Source organism: Diadema antillarum, unplaced genomic scaffold (assembly GCF_040938485.1).
Source record: "Diadema antillarum isolate AM-2024a unplaced genomic scaffold, OU_Dant_1.0 seq00001020_RagTag, whole genome shotgun sequence".
Classification (NCBI taxonomy): Eukaryota; Metazoa; Echinodermata; class Echinoidea; order Diadematoida; family Diadematidae; genus Diadema; species Diadema antillarum.
Window position 1 is genome coordinate 552,166 of NW_027271855.1, and position 22,819 is coordinate 574,984.

Below are 22,819 nucleotides of genomic sequence, written 5' to 3' on the forward strand. Positions count from 1 at the left end.
AGTAACCAAAATGAATCACAATCTATTGCAATAGCTGTACCAGCCTCGTTGAGATGCCTTTAGTGTTTTATTTAGTAAGAAGAAAATTAAATTTGCTTTTACTTTCTCACCCACCTCCCAGGTTCAGTTTGGTGAAAGCAGTGTCTTCTTCTTTCGAGAGCATTGTGCAGACCCTGGAACATATTGAACAGACAGAACTAAACAAGTCAGGAACCGATGCGTCTTCACTGCTCAAGAACATTCTGACATCTGAGTTTATTCTTACACTTAGGATTGTGATTCTGTTGTTTGGTACAACAAATCCTCTGTCTACAAGCCTCCAGGATCCCAAGATGAGCGTACCACAAATGAAGAATGTAGTGCAGGCAACAATTGGGGCTTTGGAAGTAGGTTTACTCGCTTACTCCTGGATAATTTGTTTTGCCGCCACGCAGAGCTCTTTCTTTCTGTTTATATGCATATAAGATTCTTGTTTCTTATTATAGATCAATGACTATTAAGTGAAGTCTAATTTTGACATCATGTAAATGTACATATTGTACATGTATTATGCTCACCACACAATACATCATCGATAATTAAATATTTTCACTGAAAATGGGGTGTGCATTTTGAATTCCAGTTAAGTGAATCGACAATCTTGAAATGAAAGGTCAAAACAAATATTTCGTTCATGCTTTAGTATTTAAAGCAAAAGAATATATCCCTATAAATGTTTTTTTTTTAATATGCCACCTTCTATTTATGGGGATTTCTGATTACGTTAAACTTAACCTCCCTCATTTACCCACAGAGCAAACGAACCGAGAAAACCTTCGACTTTCTGTGGGACTCAGCAAATGCCGTTGGAAGTGCCTTCGGTGTGACAGCAGAAGAGACCAAAGTCAGGCGTATCCGCAAGTTACCAGCCAAGCTTGGTGGTGGCATCCGTCAAGAAAAAACTCTTAAGGAGACAAACAGAGTAGATGTGCTCTACCAGGCAATAGATACCATCACTGGAGAACTACAGGATCGACTGTCTTCTGAATCGCTGGAGGTTGCAGCTGCTTTAACGCGCTTACTTTTACCGCCGGACGACGACAGTTCCTGTACGGATGATATCCACCGCGTGTCTGCGTTTTACCGTCTCCAACAAGAAGTTCTTCATGGAGAATTTGAAGTGTGGAGGTGCTATCTTCAAGGGTTAACGGCACCAGTGCATAAGATGGAGGATATTGTTTCCATACTACATCAACTTCAAGCCACCTTTCCAAACATGTGGCTGCTCTTCAAGACACTGGGCTGCATTCCTGTGTCTTCATTCTCAGCAGAGAGGTCGTTCTCCACCTTGTACAGACTCAAAACCTACCTCCGCACAACTATGAGTCAAGACAGACTCACGGGACTTGCTCTGATGAGCATAGAAGCGGAAGAAACTGAGCGAATCGACTTTGACAAAGTTGTGACGGAATTTGCGCGAAAGTGTGATCGGCAATTGATATTTTGACTTGTCCATTAAACTGGTTGCCTGTTGTCATCCAATTGGTTGCCTGTTGTCCATCCAACTGGTTGCTTGTTGTGAATGACCTCTGCGATCCATGGTCATCATTTATGTGGTCCAAACTTTCTCAAAAGAATATTTACAGGCATTGATTAGAGCCAAAGTATGGGTTTGGTTTAACTGAAACCGTTTTCGTCAATTTTGTTTTGAATTGCAGCATTCCCAAGGTTCTCTCAGTGATTCAGTCAGTATTGGCACAGCACTCTCGACCCAATTAAGAATATGCCATCAAACCTACAAAAATCCGTAGATATAGAACAAAATTCTTAGTCAACTATGTACCGTCACTAGCGGGCAATATGTATATAAACCTAAAGTAGAAATGTCGGGAGGCTCCCGATTAAGTATTTTGCCGGCTGATTTAACTCGAATTATTGTTTCTGGGAACACTATTTGCATGAATGTTTCTTTATGTTTCATCCAAAATATCTCAATGAATAAAACTATTAGCTTAACATAATCAGTTTCTAGTAGCCAAAACTATACATATAACATGATGAGTTTGACTATCTATTTTAACTGTCTATCAAATAAAGAGATTTACAGTGGATGTTTCCCCAATAGACAGTCGTTTTAATTTCTATAGCCTACTAAAATATTAAATCTCTGTTTGCGAACTTACCGTCACCTTGCGAGAATACTGACTGTCACTGTCACATCTTGAAAGAAGTAAACTAGAAAAGAAATGCTATAATTTCAATGATAAAATACGAAAGAAAACTCATTCACTCACTACAATATTCTGAACTAAAGGTTCTGTTCTTTGCTTAGATCCGTTCATGCCTTCTTTTCATATGGGGCAGAATAGATTTCAACCCCCCCCCCCCCAGTTGAGATGAAATCCATGTATATTTACGACTATAGTTCCGCCGTTAGCAATATATCTGTTACAAACATGTACCAAATTGTTCAATAATAATCTACATCAAATATACTGCTGCTTACTTAAAAAAGGGGGACTCTTTTAAGTAGATAAAACACGACAAAACATGCATCAAATTGCACCATTTACACTATAAAATTGCAAAAAGTTCTTACCGTGGGAGGGGGGACACCCCCCTCCCACACCCTCCCCCCCCCCCCCCTCGCTCGCTCTGCTCGCCCGGGCTCGGTCGCTTCGCTCCCTCGCATACTCCATCTCCCGTGCCGCTGGGTGCCCCCCCAATGTCTTGATCCACGGTACACCACTGGTGACGACTGAGCTACAATGTGTGTATGGTACATTGATGCTGCAACCGACTGCTTGCAATGAATACAGAGCAGAGCTTTCAATTCAAGTAATCGGAGTGGGGGGGGGGGGGGGGGGGGCTCACTTTATTTGCATAAAACATAAGGAATACATAGGTTCTAACTCCCCAATTTTTTTGACCATGGAAGTGGCACCAGTAAAAAACAATGTAGTTATTTTAAAGCTTTGCTTGTTTTGCTTGTGAGTCGATGTCGACTGGAAGCAGATTGCGAGTTGAAGTGCGGGAAAGTTCTTGTTTTTGCTTGTCAGCTGAAGAAACTCAAAAGTGGCAGCAGAAAGTTGCACCGAAGGTTTTTTTTTAGGTGATCCGAGTATCCTCTCGGATCACCTATTGTATCTGTACGGATTCTTTCTTTCTTTCTTTCTTTCTTTCTTTCTTTATTTCTGGACAAAAGTTGTGCAGAGGTTAGCTCAGAAAGTGCATTGCCTATCAATGTCAAACTTATACCATATATGTATCATATCGCAAAGACGACAGCGCAAGTAAAATCATAGTGATCAGTCAACCGTGACGTCACTATGACGTCATTATATGAAAACACATTTTCATTCATATCTCATTAATGGAATGGAATTTTTCAATCAAATTTACGTCACATATAGTTCAAGTCAAGCGCATTATACTCAAATTCTCAAAATTCATATTTATCTTAAAAACGTGCGCGTACGCGAGCGTTGAAATATTTGTATGCTCCAATCGAGCTCAAAATTTTTTTGCACACGTTTCAGACAATTTGGAGCAATTTTTGAAAAATTGAAAAATTTGGACGGACGCGTACGCGCGCGCGCGCATATACGCACGCACAGCTCATATGCAATAGAAATTTCCCGTTTTTTCACATTTATCGGATGTCTAAAATGTCAAGGAATATTTCCACCAAGTTTCAAGTCAATCCGACTCAATATGATGTCATACGGGCCCGTCAAAGTTGAAATTCCGCGCGCGCATCAATGGCGATATACAGTGCAACAATGCAAAAAAACCGCCAATTTTAATTCCGATTTTACTCGTCAGGATGGTCGGTGACCCCCCATTTTCTTTACATATTTTGAATGCTGATGAGTTGTACATGTCATTTCATGGGGTGGCGATACTTAAAAAATGATTAAAAGATATCAAATTTCTTAATGAAGTAAAAAAAAGTAAATTTTCAAAATGATGTCATCACATTTCAAGTTTACTCGAGCGTTTCTCACTTATCCTTTGCCAATTTTCACCTAAATTTCAATATGTTGTAGCTTATGGAATGCTCTTTCAGAAATGTATTTACACAATTTTGATTAGATGACGACATCACCTCGAAAAAAATGATTGAAGGTAACCTTGTCAAATTTGACCAGTTTACGTGTAATCTCTATGGGAGTGCAATTTTTATGGAAATGAAAATTGACATGACTATCTTTATCGAGCACTAGCTCAGTTATGCTTCGGTGAATTTCTCTAAGATTTGAATATGTTGTAGCTGAGACGTAGGGCTATCGTAAGTGTGCCCTTCGTTTTTTCATACGTTGTCGGGATCATGTCTAAAAACTTGGTTGAAATTAAAGCTTATCTTCAATGTATTGAAATATTTCTGCAACTTTCTGTGTAACTAGAGATTGTAATTTGTCATCACTGACAAATTAATGTGATCCGATTTTTTTTTTTAATCAATGATTCGAGTCCTGATAGTGCAAAGTCTCAGCTACAACATATTAAAATCTGAGAGAAATTCACCGGAGCATCAGTAAGATAGTGCTCGACAAAGAGAGTCATGTCAATTTTCACATCTAAAAAATTCCCTCCCATAGAGATAACACGTCATAGCGAAGATAGAAAAAGAAGTACATATGACCTTTGACCCCACTTTGCACAGACAAGATGGCATCTGAGCAAAAAGTGGTTAATTTGTGAAATGATCCCTGTAACATGGTCTTTACGGGTGCAAAACATGGGAAAGATAGGACATATATTCACCAAGATACAGGATGAAACATCTATGACCTTTGACTCTAATTTACATACCCAAGATGACGTCTGATCAAGTAGTTGTTATTTTATGAAATAATGTTCGTGACATGAACTAAACATGTGCAAAATATGGCGGTGATAGGGTATGTTTTTCTTGAGTTATTGCACATAAAGTTGCAAAAAGAAAGAAATATTTCAATACATCGAAGATAAACTTTAATTTCAAGTAAGTTTTTTGACGTGATCCCGACATCGTATGAAAAAACGAAGGGCACATTTACGATAGCCCAAAGTCTCAGCTACAACATATCAAAATCTTGGAGAAATTCACCGAAGCATAACTGAGCTAGTGCTCGATAAAGATAGGAATGTCAATTTTCATTTCCATAAAAACTGCACTCCCATAGAGATTACACGTAAACTGGTCAAATTTGACAAGGTTACTTTCAATCCATTTTTACGAGGTGATGCCGTCATCCAATCAAAATTATGTTTCTTTTATTTATGAAAGAACATTTTATAAGCTACAACATATTGAAATTTGGGTGAAAATTAGCAAAGGATAGGTGAGATACGCTCGAGTAAACTTGAAATTTGATGACGTCATTTTGAAAATTTACTTTTTTTACTTTATTAAGAAATTTGATATCTTTTAATCATTTTGTCAGCATAACCAACCCACGAATTGATATGTACAACTCATCAACTTTCAGAATGTGTCAAGAAAATGGGGGGTTCACCGTCCATCCTGACGAGTAGAATCCGATTTAAAATTGGCGGTTTTTTTGCATAGTTGCACTGTGTATCCCTATTGACGCACGCGCGGAATTTTGAATTTGACGGGCCCGTATGACGTCATATTGAGTCGGATCGACTTGAAACTTGGTAGAAATATTTCTTGACATTTTGGACATCCGATCCGTGTGAAAAAACTGAAAATTTCTATTGCATATGAGCTGTGTGTGCGAATATGTGCGCGCGCGTACGCGTCCGTCCAATTTTTTCAATTTTTCAAAAAATGCTCGAAATGGTCTGAAACGTGTGCAAAAAATTTTTTAGCTCGTTTTGAGCATACAAATATTTCCACGCGCGCGTACGCGCGCGTTTTGAGATAAAAATGAATTTTGAGAAAATGAGTAGAATCCACTTGACTTGAAATATATGTGACGTAAATTTAATTGAAATATTCTATTCCATTAATGAGATATGCATGAAAATGTGTTTTCATATAATGACGTCATAGTGACGTCACGGTCACTATGATTTTACTTGCGCTGTCGTCTTTGCGACATGATACATATATGGTATAAGTTTGATATTGATAGGTAATGCACTTTCTGAGCTAACCTCTGCACAACTTTTGAGGAGAAATAAAGAAAGAATCAGTACAGATACAGAAGGTGATCCGAAGGATACTCGGATCACCTAATAACTCAAGAAAAACATACCCTATCACCACCATATTTTGCATATGTTTAGTTCATGTCACGAACATTTTGCTCAGATGCCATCTTGTTTGTGCAAAGTGGGGTCAAAGGTCATATGTACTTCTTTTTCTATCTTCGTTATGACGTGTTATCTCTATGGGAGGGAATTTTTCTAGATGTGAAAATTGACATGACTCTCTTTATCGAGCACTATCTTACTTATGCTTCGGTGAATTTCTCTCAGATTTTAACATGTTGTAGCTGAGACTTTACACTATCAGGACTCGAATCATTGATTTAAAAAAAAAATCGGATCACCTAATTTGTCAGTGTTGACAAATTCCGGTTCTAGTTAATTATTATTTTGGTTGTTACCTGATGAAACCCGGAAGTGGCACCAGAAATGATGAACTGCCCCCCCCCCCACACACACACACACTTTTGAAAGTGTGGCACTGGCCGTGAAAGTGTCTCATACCCCGTTTATACTGCGAGCGGGTTTTCGAGCCGCCTTGAGGAGGTTCGAAAACCTGCTACGAAAAGCGGGCTCTCGTCTGTTTATACTGCGCGAGCGAAAGCAGGCCCGAGCGGGGTCTTAGCAGGGACACGGCTTCCGTTCCTATGGTAACCGAATTCCCCTCCGAAAACCGGCGCGCGCTTTCGTGGCATCACTTTCGCGCGGAAACGTGACTGCTGAGCGCGAATTTAGAACAACGTGGGTTCACGATTCGGTGCAGTTGCTTGTTTACATCATGAACGCGCGATGACCTCCAGTGATAACTTCCGGGTCGGCAAAAAAGCGGCTTTTCGAACCCCCTAGCGTTTATACTGCTGTCGAGCCTCCTCGAGCCTGCTATAGCGGGTTCTGAAACCTCCCCCCGTAGGAGGTTTCAGAACCCGACCGGACCCGACCCGACCGGATCGCCTTTTCTGAATTCTGTCTGTTTATACTGAGCTGAAAGCCTGCTCGAAGCGGCTACAGGGGGTTTCAGAACCCGCTTTTTCCTTAGTATAAACGGGGTATTAGAATGTCTTCTATCAGACTTTGGAGACTCAGAAGCAAGTGTGTTAGGGTGTGACATATTTATGGTGAATTTGCACATGTTTGAAAATCATTTACACGGCAGTACAAAACTATGATAATGTCTTTCAACAGCAGTACCTAACCATTGAAATCAAGCCAAAGACTAAGGGAGTTAACTGAATCCACAATATTTTAGTATGATTTTCATTCAAAATATGCCATTACCATGGCAATGTATTGATCAACAATGGCGAAAGATTAAGTATGCACATCTACATACTACACGTATGTGACCGTGGCACCTTGAATTTACGTGAGGACTCAAAAAATAGTGAAACGGGTCAACCAAGTCAATTTTGAGTTGTCCATATTATTCTGAAAGACATTTTCTTTTTCTACATTATTGTTCAGTTTGGGATCTTAAAATGAATGGCAAAGTGGGTTTTCAGTGCGTTATACAACCCTTTTTATGGTAGAGTAGTGTGATCAGGTATGTCTTAGAGGCCCCTTTCATTTCTTCAAAATCCTTTGCACACTCTTCACTTTCATTCCTTATAACTTTTTTAAAGGATAATGCTACTGCTATGAAAGTTGACATTAATCATGCAAAGAATGTGTTGATAGAGCATGCTTAATTTCAGCCTAACCTGATAATCTCTTCATTGTTGTTGCTACAGTGGTGTACATCCTGTTTTTGTCCCATTCATCTCACAGGTAGCACAGCTTAATAGTGACAATTAAGCGCTTGAATAGACCCTGTACTTCAGAGCCTCTATTCTCAGTTCACACTTTTCCAGAGTGTGTGCTTTCTTTCCAATATTTAGATAGGTTAAGAGAGTCCAATGGAATTGAGTGATACATCATTGTGGTGCATAGTCACATATAGTTGTCACATGTGCCAAATTTGAAGCTGCAAATTAAGTGCTAGGGTTACAAATTGTAGGTGTCTTGCTCATCTATCTTTGATAGCAGTCACACATGCACATTTGCACATGCCCAACCGCCCGACCAACCGACCGCCCGGCCACCCAACCTCAGAGTGATTCCTATATACCCCATACACATTATGTGTGGGTGGGGGTATAATGAAGGATGTAAAGAATTACACCTGAGACTAGCAAATGATCCTTTTGGATGCATTCTCACTCTACTTCAGTGATCATGTGGAAATATATGCTTGTGGACTTATAGATCAAATACACTGTATATCCACATGGTTATACAAACTACATCACTTGCGATAAACAGCACACACAAAAACTTTCCTTGGCTGTTAATTTGAATTTTGTCAGATTCTGCCCAAAGGTGAATAGCTGTTTTACTCTTCAAATACATTCCATGTCTGATTAATAGCACTGCATATACATGTATCCTCTATTTCCTTCTCTCTCTCTCTCTCTCTCTCGTATATATGTATATAAGTTCAGATCTTCAAAACATTACTTTCGCCTGCACATAGATGATGATTACTTGTAAATTCCATGTTATCATCGGTATTATTAGGTGATCCGAGTATCCTCTTGGATCACCTTCTGTATCTGTACTGATTCTTTCTTCTTCTTTTTCTTCTTCTTATTTCTCCTCAAAAATTGTGCAGCGATTTGCTCAGAAAGTGCTCTTCCTATCAATTTCAAAATTATACCATATATGTATCATGTCCCAAAGACAACAGATTTTATAAAATCATAGTTATCAGTCGACCGTGACGTCACTATGACGTCATTATATGAAAACACATTCTCAATCATATCTCATTAATAGAATGGAATTTTTCAATGAAATTTACGTCACATATATTTCAAGTTATGTGCATTCTACTCATATTCTCAAAATTCATATTTATCATTAAAACGTGCCCGTACGCGCGCGTTGAAATATTTGTATGCTCAAATCGAGCTCAAATTTTTTTTTGCACACGTTTCAGACCATTTGGAGCATTTTTTTAAAAATTGAAAAAAATGGACGGACGCGTACGCGCGCGCACATTACGCACGCACAGTTCATATGCAATAGAAATTTCCCGCTTTTTTTCACACCTATCGGATGCCTGAAATGTCAAGGAATATTTCTACCAAGTTTCAAGTCAATTCGACTCAATATGACGTCATACAGGCCCGTCAAAGTTGAAATTCCGCTGCGCGCGTCAATGGCGATATACAGCGGAACAATGTCAAAATACCGCCAATTTTAAATCCGATTTTACTCGTCAGGATGGACGGTGACCGCCCATTTTCTTTACATATTCTGAAAGCTAATGAGTTGTACATGTCATTTCATGGGTTTGCGATGCTGGAGAAATGATTAAAAGATATCAGATTTCTTAATAAAATAAAAAAAGTAAATTTTCAAAATGACGTCATCAAATTTCAAGTTCACTCAAGCGCATCTCACTTATCCTTTGTCAATTTTCACCCAAATTTCAATATGTTGTATCTTATTAAATGGTCTTTCAGTCATATAATAACAACATTTTGATTGGATGACGGCATCACCTCGTAAAAAGGGATTGAAAGTAACCTTGTCAAATTTGACCAGTTTACGTGTTATCTCTATGGGAGTGCAGTTTTTCTGGAAATGAAAATTGACATGACTATCTTTATCGAGCACTAGCTCACTTATGCTTCGGTGAATTTCTCCCATATTTTAGTATGTTGTAGCTGAGACTTTAGGCTATCGTAAATGTGCCCTTCGTTTTTTCATACGGAGTCGGGATCACGTCCAAAAACTTGGTTGAAATTAAAGCTTATCTTCGATGTATTTTCATATTCCTTTCTTTTTGCAACTTTCTTTGCAATAACTCAAGAAAAACAAGACTTATCAGCCCAATATTTTGCACATGTTTAGTTCATGTCACGTACATTATTTCATAAAATAACAACTACTTGATCGGACACCATCTTGGGTATGTAAATTAGGGTCAAAGGTCATAAATGTTTAATCCTGTATCTTGGTAGATACATGTCTTATCTTTCCCATATTTTGCACACGTAAAGACCACGTTACAAGAATCATTTCACAAAATGACCACTTTTTGCTCAGATGCCATCTTGTCTGTGCAAAGTGGGGTCAAAGGTCATATGTGACCCTGCACCTCAAAATAAACAAAAAGTCGGCAGACATGAATTTTTAGTTAAGACCATATTCTGAAAGAGCAGACTTTAAGCTCTAAAATGATGTATAACTCAAATCAAATGGACTCTCCTAACCTATCTAAATATTGGAAAGAAAGCACAAACTCAGGAAAAGTGTGAACTGAGAAAAGAGGCTCTGAAGTACAGTGTCTATTCAAGCACTTAATCTTTACCAAACCGTGCTGGCTGTGCGATGAATGGGACAAAAAACAGGAAGTAAACCACCAGAGTAACAACAATGAAGGGATTATCAGATTGCACTGAAATTAAATGTGCCTCATTAACACATTCTGTCCATAATTAATGCCAACTTTCAAAGCAGTAGCACTATCCTTTCAAAAGTTATTAGAGTTGAAAGTGAAGAGTGTGGACAAGGTTTTTCAGAAATGAAAAAGGGATTCTAAAGACACACCTAATCACACTATTCTACTAAAAATGTTCGAGATAAACTGCTAAAAAATCACACTTTCCTGCCCGTTTTATGATACCAAATTTTAGCATAATGTAAAAGAAGACCTGCTCTTTCAGAAAATATGAAAAAGTCAAGTTCAGCTAGGTTGACCCATTTCACTTATTTTCAGTCCTCACGCAAAATCAGTGTGTGCGACTTTATGTTCGTTTTGAGGTGCACGGTCACATATGTACTTTTTTCTCTATCTTCGCTATGACGTGTTATCTCTATGGGAGGGAATTTTTCTAGATGTGAAAATTGACATGATTGTCTTTATCGAGCACTAGCTCACTTACCCTTCAGTGAATTTCTCTCAGATTTTAATATGCTGTAGCTGAGACTTTGGGCTATCGTTATATGTCCTCCGTTTTTTCACAGAACGTCAAAATCATGTCGAAAAACTTCACTGAAAGCAAAGCTTAGCTTAAATGTATTGTCATATTTCTTCCTTTTTGCAACTTTCTTTGCATTAACTCAAGAAAGAAATTCCCTATCACCCCCATATTTTGCACATGTTTAGTTCATGTCACGTACATTATTTCATAAAATAACAACTACTTGATCGGACACCATCGTGGTTATGTAAATTAGGGTCAAAGGTAAAAAATGTTTCATCCTGTATCTTGGTGAATACATGTCCTATCTTTTCCACATTTTGCACACGCAAAGACCATGTTACAAGAATCATTTCACAAAATAACCACTTTTTGCTCAGATGTCATCTTGGGTGTGCAAAGTGGGGTCAAAGGTCATATTATATACTTCACTCTGTATCTTCCTTACTGTATACGAAATTCGGTACCAAAGATGGCAGGTCTGACTCCCTTTTCTAAATGAGAATCCAAACATCACACGGCCAATGTCCCCTCAACACCGATGAAACCTGTATGGTCATGCCTATTTGGATCAGGACTCACATCATTGATTTCCAAACAGATCGGATCACCTAATTTGTCAGTGTTGACAAATTCTAAGTCTAGTTTAACTATTATAATCATTATCACCACATCACTTCACCATGCATATTACCTTGTTGATTCTTTGTCTGAAATGCAATCTCATATATGCAATTTCATACTATCACTGCATAGTACAGAAATTTGATAATAAGGATGCATTAACCAAACAAATCTATTAGCAATAAAGAAACAGGTGAGATGGACATAATTTACCTGGCAAGCCTTGAGCACATTCATAGTATTCAAGAATCCAATATCTCACCTTAATTTGATTTATCTCAAACTTGACCCCTGACACGCGTCCATTAGAACTTGATGATGAGGACAGAATCTCTATAGGATTATGAAAAAAGTCCAGGTGCCACTCCCTTAAGCTTGACTCTGGCCTCTCTCTTTCAGGACTTGAGGTGGCTCCCCTCGCTGTTTTCATCATTAGCTCTGTGATGCGCTTTTTTGGTCTTGGCAGATCTGTAGGTGAGGACAACAATGTGAACTTACGTTGACATGTCTCATTGAATTCCAATGACTATAAGGCCAAGTAAAATGGGAAAGTAGTTTCTCGTCCTTGCACGCATCTGATTTGGCACCATGTCAACTTTTTTACTATTTACTATTTTTCAAAATGGTGATGAAAACATTTTTAAAAATATTTTCCTGGTCCTTGTCCAAATCTTTTTTGAGTTGCCACATCATTTTTTTTTTTTACTACTTTGGGGTGGCCAAAAAAATAAATAAAATTGGAAATTCACCGATCCTGCTGTCAAGCATACAATGTATTAGTATCTCCTCTAGTAATGATATGTGACTCTGCACCACAAAACCAACAAAAAGTCACCAGATTTGCATTTCTAGTTGTAAGGGCAGATTCTAAAAGAACAGACTCTAAGCTTTAAAATTATGTATAACTCAGTTCAACTGGAGTCTCCTAACCTATCTAAATATCAGAAAGAAACCACACACTCTAGCTGGAAAAGTGTGAACTGAGAAAGGAGGCTCAGGAGTACGGGGTCTATTCAAGCGCTTTACATGTAGTCTTTACTAACCTGTGAATCAATCACTTGAGCTGAAAGCTCTGCACTGTACTCATTGCAAGCAGTCGGTCGCAGTATGTAGCCTACAATACATACATAGAAGGTAGCTCTGCTGTTGGTACTTGAATACTGTATGATACGCACATGTACACTAGCTGCAGTGCTGTTAAATCATTCCGAGGCATGTAAAATTGATGGAAAACATTCAACTTTTACCTGACTCTGTAGAGTCAGATACAAGTATTCTATGTTGTGAAATTTTTAGTACACATACAGCTTTGTATGTGCAATGATTGAAAATCAATACTATACCAGGCAGCATAAAACTACACTAGCACCTTGTGCTGGCTTGCAAGTGCCCATGTATGCAGTGGCTTTGGATCAGAAAAATAGTAAGATATCTTATACAAGGACCTTCCACATCACCTTTCTCGAGAAATGTGGATGAGAAACTACTTTCTTTTTTTTACTTGGCCTTACATGTTTCTGCTAGTGTGTACACATAGCTAGATGCATGGCTAACTGGATCTACATCCTGTTAAACAGAATATCAGGCATGACAAAAGTTGGATACAAAATAAATACAGCAAAACACCATATTTTTACGGCATGAAATTTTCGCGAATTGGAGCCGACAGCCTTTTTCGCAGCATGAAATTTTCGCGAGTTGCCTCTAACATTCAATGCGTATAGTGTAGAGAAGAACTTTCACATGCATTTTAATTTCGCGAATCTTGGCTCTCGCGAAATTAAAATGCACGCAGACATTCCTCATTTTACAGTATTGAATGGCTACCTGTAGTTCATGGATAAGTGTAATACCGCATCACTTCTTTATACATCTTAAAATATACCATAGCACACGAATTTTGATATAAAAAATGGTGTAGGCCCTACCATACAGTTGTACATGCCATTTATATTCTATCTGGTACTTACATTTGTAAATGGTTCATATTCTGCAATAATGAAAGGAAAATTTCTCTTCTCACTTTCAGGTATGCAATCACTCACAAAAGAATGTGCTTGCTGAAAGATTAAAGCAAAGCATACTTTTGATAACCACAAATAATCAAATTACTCATGGAATAATTCACATTCAACATATCATTACAGAAATCGAGCCTTTTTTTGTGAAAATAAGCTCTTTAGCTAGGTATCATATCACATCACCATCATTTGAGCCACTCTCAGCATTCATATGACAAAATGCATACAAAATTTAATGTTAAACACCTCTGTACACGACATTGAAAACTGACAGCATTCTTAACTCTTTATGTGCCACGTTCGCACGCCCGACTCAGTCGACGGCTTGCCAACTTTGCATATTCTGCTCAAACGCACAAACCCGTCCAAACCGATCAATAAATCGCCAAATGCCACAGTATAATGAAAGCGCTTCTCGTGGTTCCATTTCTGTTACGCATAGCTTGCATATTATGTGGTAATTGAATATAAAGCCGTGCTCCTTACTCGATTTGCGAGCAAATTCTAACTTTCTGTCACTGTTTGTGTGCAAAAGTCATGCCTCTACAATAATGCATTTACTGGTCATGTGAAAGAAAAATAATCATACATTTGTCAGTCAATTCAAATCAAATCTAAGCTTGGCATTTTCTCTACAACGTTGCTCATAACATGTCAAGTGTATTAACAAAACTCTTTAAATGTTACATAGATTGGAAAAAATAATTTTTTTCTCTAAGCAGGACTATGTTGCTGCCTCAGAATATGTGGCACACAGGGGGTTTATACCATGGCACATACAGAGTTAAAGATAATAAAAAGTTTTGGTACCTCAAAAGTGTCCTTGAATTTCCTCGTCTTAGTTTGTGTTTCAGGTTTAAGTACCTTTCATATAACTAACACTGTGAGACTTACTCGCCCCAAAGTGCTCTCATGTCTTAGTAATCATGCAATTAACTGCGACCAGCAGCCCCATACGCATAGCTACCAGCAGTTCCATACGCATAGCGTAATCGGGCTTCGCATTGTAGCATTCAGGATCATGACAGATTTAGTATCGCAGGGTAAGTGTCAACTTAAAATCCCATAAATTCTTCAATTTGAAGACTTACCAATTAAGTTGAAGTATTGAAAACAGGCTTCGGGCAACGTTTGGTTCTGCCTATAGTCCCTTTCTGTTCGAATTGATGACTGAATGTGACTCGGTCGACAGGACCTTAGGAGAGCTACATACAGTACACTGAATACTACAGCCAGTGCCTGCGAACACATCACATGCGCCCAAATTTCAAATCCATGAACGGATAAGATGTTTGTGTGCGCATGCGCTGGCCATAGTATCCAGTGTATGTAGCTCTCCCAAGGTCCTCTCGACCGAGTCACATTCAGTCATCAATTCGAACAGAAAGGGACTATTGGCAGAACCAAACGTTGTTCGAAGCCTGTTTTCAATACTTCAACTTAATTGGTAAGTCTTCAAATCGAAGAATTTTTTGGATTTTAAGTTGACATTTACCCGCGATACTAATTCTGTCATGATCCTGAATGCTACAATGCGAAGCCCCATTACGCTCTGCGTATGGGGCTGCTGGTCGCAGTTAGCTATGCGTACAATGGGCTGCACGCTGCTGGTCGCAGTCAGTGGTTTCGTACAATATTTATCGACGCTGTACAGCGTCTGCTCTGGCACGAAACCATTATTGCATGATTACTAAGACATGAGAGCACTTTGGGGCGAGTAATTCTCACAGACAACGTACTTTAACCCGAAACACAAACCAAGACAAGGAAATTCAGGGAAGCTTTTGAGGTACCAAAACTTTTTATTATCTTTAATACACACTTGAGTATTCCTATATTAGCCAAACCAGATATGACTGTATGACACTTTGATATATGACAGCATTCAGTATATATCACCCTAATGCAGAATAACCCTGTTAAAGCATTCAGACCATACTAGGCCCTGGTCTGTGACAATTATGTATTGTCATGAGTGAAGGCTCATTTACACTACATCGTATGTAACTCTTGAGTGGAATAGGCTTTGGGAAAGCTTTTTGCACTGTCCTGATGTACCACCTCCTCAGCCTTCTCAAGTTGGAGAAAAAGGCTGGCGTGCGTTAATAGAGTGCGCACTGTATATGTACAATGTAAATCCCACTTTAAAATAAATCGTGTTATTTTTGTACATGTGACCAGTCAGACATGTAAATTATTGCATGAGTGTACAAACTGTACAAGATGTGTATCATTTCACCACATAATGTCTTTGCATGCATTCTATTTCAGAATACCCTAAACCAGCATTCAGGACACACCCATAAGTAGTCTCATATGTTGTATGGTGTTGATGTGCGTGTGTGTGTGTGGGCCGGGGGGGGGGGGGGGGGGGGGGGGGGAGGAGATGGGTTGTCATTGTTTTTTGTAGCTAGAAGTTTGCTAGAAAGCTACACTGTACAGGGTGCTGTAAATCTTGAGTCATTAGGCGTTTTCACATCAGCCCGATGTTTTGAAATAGCGCGCTATTTTCTGACTTGGGAAATAGGAAAATATCTCGAGCTTGGATTTTTATCGGGTTGATGTGAAAAACGCCTATTTTGTACAGGCCCAGCATATTGCATCACTGTAAAGGAGACAATTATTGTGTATCTACAATATTCAAGTCAATGACAGTCCATGTGTATAATTTCCATTGATCAACTGGCAGCAAAGAAAGGTTCTACATACTAGTGTGGTGGCCCCTGGCCACTAGAAATAGATGTCGGGCCACCACTTTTAAGAAATTGTATGTTTTTGTAACCTGTCTGTCAAAAAGCTATCAAAAATGTGTAGGTGTGCATATTGTTTCAAAGTGTTTTTCTCATCTAGAATAGGGGAGAACAAAAGACTTTCAGCTGCATACCTGCTGCCAGCAGGGTTGCCATATTTCCATTACTTAATTTTCTTGGCCAAACTTAGTATATTTTACATTCCAATTTGGTCAAACTAGTAGTTTCTAAGGACTACATTTTACTCTAAAAAATGTTAAATTTTAGGCCTAAATCACTTCATGAATTTGTGGTGTCATGGAAACTCATGTTTTTTCAAATTATTTCCTTTTTTACCTTTTTCTTTCTGACTTCTTGGTCACAGTATGTACTAATTGAAGCACTTTAATGTCCTGCCAATTTTTACATGACAATCATGGTATATTTCATTACTTTAAAGTTTTATTAAATAATTACTTTTTTTTTTAATTTTTTCTGTATTCATTCAGGCTAACAAATATAATAGTTGGGCCATGAAAAACTTGATTTTTGATGATTTTGGTGGCCTGAATGGGCCACAAAAATAAAATGTTAGTGTTAAGCCTTGCAGTAAGCCTATGCATACTAACATAGCCAAGACACTCTCCTGTCCTACATATTTTGACTTGATAGCTTCAGCAACAAGAGACCCGCGGGTCTAGCGCTCACCTGAGTATCGCAAGTTCATCTTTCACGCAGTCACTAATCTAAATTATTCACAGCTCTACCAAAATTTGACCAGGCATTCTAAAGTAGAAAATGAAAATGTACAATAAGGGCCGAAATTGTTTAAGATTCCTTAATTTGGGGGATTGGGGGCCCCTGGGACCCTCTGGGTGGGGCATTGTGCCCATCTTGAAAAATTGAGATCCTGACCCCCTAGGGATGCTACCTGCCAAGTTTTGACAAAAATCCATCATGAGGTTTTCAGGAAGAAGATGAAAATGTACAATTCAGGCCCCCATTTGGACCTTCCCAACCAACCCCCCTGCCCAGGAGGGGCACCCCTGGATCTGCTATGAACAAACTTGAAACTATAGTCATTATGAGGCATGGTGCCCATTTTAATAAATTGAGATCCTAACCCCCTAGGGATGTTATCTACCCAGTTTGGTGAAAATGGGTCATGGGGTTCTCAAGAAGAAGATAAAAATGTACAATTTAGGCCCCATTAGGACCCCTCCCCACCCCCTCCCCTGGGTCCCAAGGGGGGCACCCCTGATTCTGCCATGAACAAACTTGAAACTACAGTCATCAATATACCAACTCATAGTATTAACTCAGCTCTATCACTTCTGGTTCTAGAGAAGAAGATTTGTACAGATTCCTTAATTTTGGGGGTTCAGACCCCGCTGGGGGCTCCCTGGATGGGGCATAGTGCCCATTTTAAGAAATTGAGTTCCTAACCTCCTAGGGATGCTACCTGCCAAGTTTGGTGAAAATGGGTCATGGGGTTCTCAAGAAGAAGATGAAAATGTACAATTTAGGCCCGATTAGAACCCCTCCCCACCCCCCCTCCCCTGGGTCCCAAGGGGGGCACCCCTGATTCTGCCATGAACAAACTTGAAACTACAGTCATCAATATACCAACTCATAGTATTAACTTAGCTCTATCACTTCTGGTTCTAGAGAAGAAGATTTTTACAGATTCCTTAATTTTGGGGGGTTTGGGCCCCCTGGGGGCCCCCTGGGGGCCCCCTGGGTGGGGCATGGTGCCCATTTTAACAAATTGAGTTCCTAACTCCCTGGGGATGCTACCTGCCAAGTTTGATGAAAATCGGTCTTGGGGTTTTCAAGAAGAAGATGAAAATGTAAAAAGTCTACGCACGACGCATGACGCACGACGGACAAAGGGCGATCGCAATAGCTCACTTGAGCCTTTGGCTCAGGTGAGCTAAAAACCAGTTGATGACCAGTATTTATTTCTAGTATTATGGAGAGAATATAACCTGTTACCATGAAATCTATTAAAGGGTTTTAAATGTCAATTCTCTAATTTCTATCTGAAAAATTATTCAGACTCATAAGCTTTAAAATGATTAATCACTAGTCCCATTTTATTGCCAAAATCCCTACACAAAAGCACAAAGACACTAGGTCTTGTCATCAAGTGACTCGCAGGCTCCAATTGATGAGATGGGTCACATATTGGCTTTAGTGCTGAGGATATGGTCAACAGAGCAACAGGCATTTCAACTCCATTCAATGGGTCAATTACGTAAATCAAAGGTATATGCTACATTAAAGGGACTGTACAGCACTGGTTGAGGTGGGGATTCATGTTTTGAACATTCCTATAAGTGAGATAATGAGAAACCTCTTATGAAATATGAAAGAGCATGTAATTTTAAGAAGGATTCAACGTTTATTTGATGAAAATTGGTTTTCAAATGGTTGAGATATCCAAAAAGGGGATAATAATAAAAGGTGACAGGCCAAGCCTTTTATTAGGATCTCTTTGTTTAACCTTGTTTTTGGATATCTCAGCCATTTCAAAAACGATTTTCATCAAATACACTTTTGATACCCCTTAAAATTGCATTCTCTTTGACATATCATAGAGTGGTTTCTGAATATCTCGCAAAATGTGAAATGCTAAATCCTCACCTCAACCAGAACTGTACACACCCTTTAAACCAGAAGGGTTTAATCTCTTAGCATGCTTCACTGACTAAAGATTTGTCACAGGTATACAGGTGCACTTGCGCACGTGTGTATGTTAGATATCAGTTGTTAAGTTTCATATGGAATTTTTTTCTAAATCTGCAGCTGAGATGCTTATTCATGCTTTGATTTCTTCTCTGTTGGATTTTTTAAAATCATTGTTGTGCAATCTTCCAAAAAATTATGTCACATAACTTCAGCAGCTGCAAAATTCAGCTGCCCAGTTGTTAACTTAAAATCACTAATAAGTTTGATTCCATATCAGCAATTCACTGCTCTTTACATTGGCTGCCTGTAGAAAAAAGGATTATTTTCAAGATTCTATTATTTAGACACCATTCAGTTCATTCTTTTTCCCCTGTATGCCTACATGACTCTATTCCCAAATACAATCCAACACAAAGTCTACGTTCAGCATCAGATGCATTGTTACTCTGAACACCTAGAGTAAAACATGGATGGAGGATCGTGCTTTCTCCGCTATGGGACCAAAATTGTGGAATCTGTTACCTATTCAGTTAAGGCAAACACCATCTTCAGAAACATTCAAATCCAAACTTAAAACATATTCTCTCATACTGAGGACTACAATTGCAATCTATAATGTTCGAAACAATGGTATTCTTCATCTGGTATGTGTTTGTTTATTGTTTGCCATTTTCTTCTTTGTTTTTATGTTTGAACATGAACATCTTGTCATTTTTTTGAAGCGCCATGAGCACCGAAAGGTGGATCTGGCTATACAAGTAGCCACTATTATCATTATCATTATTATGGAAAATGTGTACTATAGCCAAATCAGCTCATCCTCAATGGGTTAACCCTATCTTAACTGGATGGGGGGTTCAAATTGACCCCCCCCCCCTTAAAGGGGATGGCTAGTAACTAATCAGTGGGAATCAGTGGGAATGCTGGAGGGAGATTGTTCCAATCCTTGTGGGATTCATTTACGAGTACATTATAAATCTATTGTTGTGTGAAAATTATTTGCTTCAGAATGGTCTCATGTTCAAGTAATGTGCAGTTTAATGATTCCAGATTAGCGTGCCTGGTCAGTGACGGGGCATTAATCTGCACATTACTTGAATATGACACCGTTGTGAAGCATATAATTTTCACACAACAGTAGAGATATAATGTACTCTTAAATGAATCCCACAAGGATTGGAACAATCATCCTTCAGCATTCCCACTGATTCCCACTGATCGGTTACTAGCCATATCCCCTTTAACATTTCATGCGATGATTTCATAATGCGCAAAGATTTTGCCATGCCATTTAATGACTTTTTTTTAAAAGTCTCCCCCATATTACGAGACCAATTGCGACGTCTGGGTACACTGTTTTGAAGTTGTGTAATGTTTTGTGCATGCATGCCAGCCTGAAAACGGCTCAAATCTATGATATTGTGGGCAAATCCAATGCAAATTGTGTTTTCTTGATAGATTGATATGAATTAGATTATTTAAACTTTTAATAATTGAAATTAAATAATTCTAATGTAGATAAGCTTGAAAAAGAGTCTTCAACAATTTTTGGAGAAAAAAAAATCAAATACAATGGCTCGAAAAAACAAGAATACATAAGAAATCAACAAAACAATAAAAACAAAGGAAATAACTTTTTAACAGATTGTGCTATTTTTTGCAAGAAAAATGTTGAATGTGTCTTGAGGCATTCTGACACACATAAAAAAATGAGCAATCATTCAGCCTGTTTAATGGAGTTTCAGGCAAAAGTAAGATTTCATGCACAAAACTGAATAATTGATTAATTAGAAATAGAAAAATCAATATTTTTTTTCTATTGTTTAATTATAACATGATCTTGTAGTTGACATCCGGCTCTCAGCGATGGTGCCATTGGCGGCCAAGATCTGGAGGGAGGTCAAATTGACCCCCCCCCCCCACCAGTAAAAACTTGGTCTCGTTAGAATGGGGTTAAACATTGAAATTTGGACAAGTTGTATTCAAAATGTTTCTCAATTCTCCACAAATATCGAATGTATTTCTGAGTAACATTAAGAATTTTATAAGCTGTCTTGGCTCATATGTCTGCAACTTCATGAGGGTAATGCAACCATATGCAATCAATGAGTTTGTTATGTCCTTTGTTTTCCAGCTTTAGCAGCTTTGCAGAGTAATCAGGTCACCTTGATATGCCAGTATGCCAGGCAGCCATCCCATCAGTTCATGGTTGAGGTCCATGGAGACATGGCATGCATGTAAAGTACTCCTTGCTGTGCCCCTATCAAGGTGAGTTTTTGTTTTTGTTTTTGTTTTGTTTTTTCATTCTGTACATCAATTTAGCAGTGTCTCTTTTTCATCTCCTTTTATCTGGGGAAATATGCAATGGAATATGACCAAGCTCTGTGACCATAGCCAGCACTATTTATTTCCAGCTAGAAAGAATAGGAAATGGGATGTGCACATGTCTTTTTTTTTTTCTATAAACACACCAACAACTATGGGTCATTTGCCCCTCGGATTGCCCTCATCAATCATGCATGATCTCAATGCTTCCCGCTCCACTTTTCTCACATCTCAACCTCCCTGTAATCGAATCATTGCAACCAAGGAGCAATTTCCATGTTTACCCATTAAGATGGCTAGGATATTTTATTCCTGGCACAGAATAATTGAATCATTGCTCAAAGCTACAAATTGATGTGTTTGCATAGGGTGATTCTTTTGTCCATGGCAGAGAAAGAAGAAAGAGAGAGGGAGAGAAGAAATAAAAAGACAAGAGATGAACACACTAAGCTGAACATCACCATGTCATGATTACATTGGTAGTATTTTGTTTTCTTCATTAATATTAACCAAACAATACCACTGTATTAATCAACACCCTCAATGCCTAATGCTATTTCCAGCCATAAGGGGAAATGCAGAATAAGTTATACTTTGGGAGTATTTTGATAAAAAGCATGAAAATATTCAGAAAAAATTCAAATATTGCCCTTTTTGAAAAATTATGCATTAATATGGGTTCACTGCAGAATAGAACTGACAAGAGCACAAAATTAATCTTATACCACTAAATTATGTATGTTAATGAGAAAATACAACTCTTTTTTAGAAAAAGCAGATATATCTAAATTCCCCCAATGACCCGTTTTACTATGCACATCCAATATATACACACCCATTAATTTTTCTTTTGCATCCCTGCCAATCTCCCCTAAATTGTATTGATGGTACAGTCCTCAATCTATACACACTACGCCATCTGTGCCCTACTGTGGAATAGTCCTGAGGCCCAGATCAATGATAAGGCTTTGAAAAACATTGTCAAAACCTTAAGGGGAATCAAAAATTTCATATCCTTTTACAGGGGGTAAAGACAGATAATGTTGATCTACAGCAACAAAATCTCCTCCATAGCAAGTTTTGAAGAAAAATCTAATTGTAACAACAGCAATTACTTGATTGTTTTAGTTGTTACTTTCTTTAAAAACAGCAACATGAACAAATCAGCTTTAGAGAAAATATCATTATCTACAGTGAGCATAAAGGGAAAAATTGACAAATCTAACAAGAACAGTGTGTATGTTAATTTAAGATTAACTTTGCATTTTCCAGGAGTTCTTTCAAAATTTCTTTTTCATCATTACTGCCCAAAATACACACT

General features: G+C 38.4%; 1 protein-coding gene across 1 annotated transcript in view; it reads right to left on the bottom strand.

The window, feature by feature from the left end:
• The window catches only part of LOC139742778 (NADPH:adrenodoxin oxidoreductase, mitochondrial-like), a 107,609-nt gene that overhangs the window by 14,690 nt on the left and 70,100 nt on the right, over positions 1–22,819 (bottom strand). The window contains exon 8 of the mRNA XM_071653296.1: positions 11,995–12,200. Within this exon, the coding sequence (XP_071509397.1) occupies positions 11,995–12,200 (206 nt within the window). The remainder of the gene's footprint in view (positions 1–11,994; positions 12,201–22,819) is intronic.